This window comes from Nilaparvata lugens, chromosome X (assembly GCF_014356525.2).
Source record: "Nilaparvata lugens isolate BPH chromosome X, ASM1435652v1, whole genome shotgun sequence".
Taxonomy (NCBI): domain Eukaryota; kingdom Metazoa; phylum Arthropoda; class Insecta; order Hemiptera; family Delphacidae; genus Nilaparvata; species Nilaparvata lugens.
Genome location: NC_052518.1, coordinates 58,236,599 through 58,239,524, shown reverse-complemented (window position 1 = coordinate 58,239,524; position 2,926 = coordinate 58,236,599). Strand labels below are relative to the sequence as shown.

At 34.9% G+C, this 2,926-nt stretch overlaps 1 protein-coding gene across 1 annotated transcript in view; it reads right to left on the bottom strand.

Annotated features, from left to right (window-relative positions):
* Nucleotides 1-1,017, bottom strand: part of LOC120355071 — a 2,448-nt gene extending 1,431 nt beyond the window's left edge. The window contains exon 1 of the mRNA XM_039443378.1: nt 101-1,017. Coding sequence (XP_039299312.1) covers nt 101-451 — 351 coding nt within the window. The 5' untranslated portion in view covers nt 452-1,017. The remainder of the gene's footprint in view (nt 1-100) is intronic.
* Between the last annotated feature and the right edge of the window lie 1,909 nt (nt 1,018-2,926).

Here is a 2,926-nt window from a genome sequence, read left to right as displayed (position 1 = left end):
AATAATCAAAGACTTGTATGTGTACAGATTTCTTCCAATGATCGATTGTTTTATAAAAAATCTGTACACATAAAAGTTAATAATATTTGTTGAAACTAACCTTTGTTTGTGAGAAGATTGCCTCATCCTTGTCTCCTCTAACCTCAGCCTCATCAAACACCAACCTCCTCTTCCCCTGCTTCTGCTTGATATTGTTGCTCAGCATTGTTAGCACCGCATGCTGCGGCGGTGCCCAGGTAGCAGGTGGAGCCAAGTGCTGAACTGGGCTGTCACTCAGTACAATCTCCCCAGACGATGGCGGCTCCACAGCGAGCGGAGAAGGAGGACCTGCAGCAGTGGAGGCAGGGGCAGCGAGGGCAGCTTTCGGCTGCCAGTAGTTGAGGATATGCTCCTGTGCTGGTGAGCTATCTGGGAGGATGAATGAGGACGAGATTGACGATGACGAATTCATCTCATATGATAGTGAAGTAGAGTATGTAGTACACTCGAATGTGACTCTTATGTAAATGATAATTTGCTCACATTACATCTGTTTATATAGCATGCGTTTCTCTCTCTGTTCCAGGCTCATGTGAGTGAGAGGCACACGTGCTACAAGGTGAAAAAATTCAAATTTCTCCCCTTGGACTCAGCATGGAGCAGCACATGCTGTTCTATCCTCCCACATTGTTATCAACATCATTCAGATTTGTAAGTATTCTCTCCTATCATGAAAAACCGTTACATTCACTCAAACATTCTATATTTTTCGAATAGCACTGCCTCTTGTGATGCTTATTGATTTCCAATATTATCAGTTATTAAATATTTCATTGTTTTCACAGCATTGGAGTGCTCACCTCACAACTCGGTTTCCAATCTCATAAGCAGTTGAGCTCTCGTCAAGGAAACATACCTGAGACATTACCTGACAATCATGAGTACATCGAGAAGGAAGCATAGCCGGATAGACATCTATACCTGCACATCTATAGCCGAGGAGATACCTATCATTCACGCATCAACCAAAACATGTAATTCAAATCAAATCAAATCAAAATCGTTTATTCATCCTTAATAATAATAACATCAAGAGAAAATCAGAAACATAGAAATAGAATTACATTAGAATGATGAATTACAGTATAAAATTAAATTATACAATGAATATAAGGAAGGTCCCCGCAAGGTTAAAGAACCTGTGCGCAGGGGCCGAGTGTTAAAAATCTAGATATTTTAAATTTCAGGATAAAAGATAAACTAATTAATAAAAAATATTAAACTAATTACAGTGAAAGGAAAAATAGAAAAATAATAACTGATAGAAAAATATTAAACTTCTTAAACTTAGAAAAAAAATACTTAACTTAAAAAGAAAAAAGAGAGGAAAAGGAAGAAGGAAAAGAGAGAACAGAAAGGACAGGAAAGAAAGAAGAGGGATACCTAATAGAATTAAATTAATCTATTTCTCAAGAGAAAAAAATGGATAAAATTGGCTTAGTTTTAGTAGCAGATATTTAAAAACTAATGTCATTCGAAGATAACCATTCATTTATATCTCTTACCAGCTTTTTACTCAATTTATTGGTGATGAAATGATGAGGGATTTTATTAATGAGTTTAGATGCAATGTATGAAAATTGTTTTCTGCAAATGGACAAATTAGTGTCAGCAACCTGAAAAGTTATGGATGAGGGACGAAGATTATAAGTAGATTCACGCAAATTGAATAGATCTTTATGTTTATTTATATAAGTTATGAGCATTTTGATATATAGCTGTCTTACTGTTAGAACCTTGAATTCAAGAAAAAGATTTTCACTTGGATAGCGTCTAGGTTTTCCTAGTATGGCTTTGATTAGAGTTTTTTGAATAACAAAAATTTTATCTATATGATTAGAATAAGATCCACCCCATATTCTTATTCCATATCCCAGGTAAGATTGTATATAAGCAAAATATATAAGCTTTGAAACCTCTTTGTCACTAACTTGGCTGATATTGCGAAATTTACTTATCCAATGTTTAAGTTTATTACAAGTGGTGTTTATGTGAACATCCCATCGTAAATGTTGGTCAACAATTATGCCAAGATATTTAACATGTTTCTGTTTTTTCAACTTGGAGCAAGAACATTTAGTGTCTGGATGTTGTTGATGTTGGTCATGTATAATGATGTTGTCAAGAGCATGTGGCTGACCAGCAGCAGTTGGTGAAAATGTCATAAAGTTACTTTTATTTATATTCAAGGTTAAGATATGATTATCAAGCCAGGATTTTATAATTTTAAGACCAGTTTCTGATTTATCCTTGGCCTCCTCCCATGTAGTTCCAGTGAATAACAATGACGTGTCATCCGCAAAGGAGATTGTCACACAATTCTCTATTTCTAGTTTGATAAGATCGTTGATGTATACAAGAAAAAGAAATGGTGATAGTACTGTACCCTGCGGTAGGCCGTATTCAGAGAGTTCTTTGCAACTAGTTTTGTTGTCAATTTTGAGGAATTGATGTCTATTGTTTAGATAGCTGGTAAAAAGTTTGAGGGGTACTCCACGAATGCCTAGCCTTTCTATTTTTGTTAGAAGTTTAGAATGAGGGACAGTGTCAAAAGCTTTGGCAAGGTCTAAAAATATGGCTATGGTTTTCATATTATTATTAAAATTATTAGAAATCGTCTTGGTTAGGAGAGAAATTGCATCTATTGTACTTTTATTTGATTGAAAACCAAATTGATGTTTATGAATGATATTATGTTTTTGTAAATAGGTAACTAGACGGGTTTTAATTAATCTTTCAAATATTTTAGAAAAACTGCTCAACATACTGATAGGACGGTAATTTGATGGATTTGAAGGGTCACCCGATTTATGTAAGGGTATAATATAAGGTTTAAGAGGTTGGAATCTATGAGGGATATTTACTCTGACAGTAGCACGTTCAATGT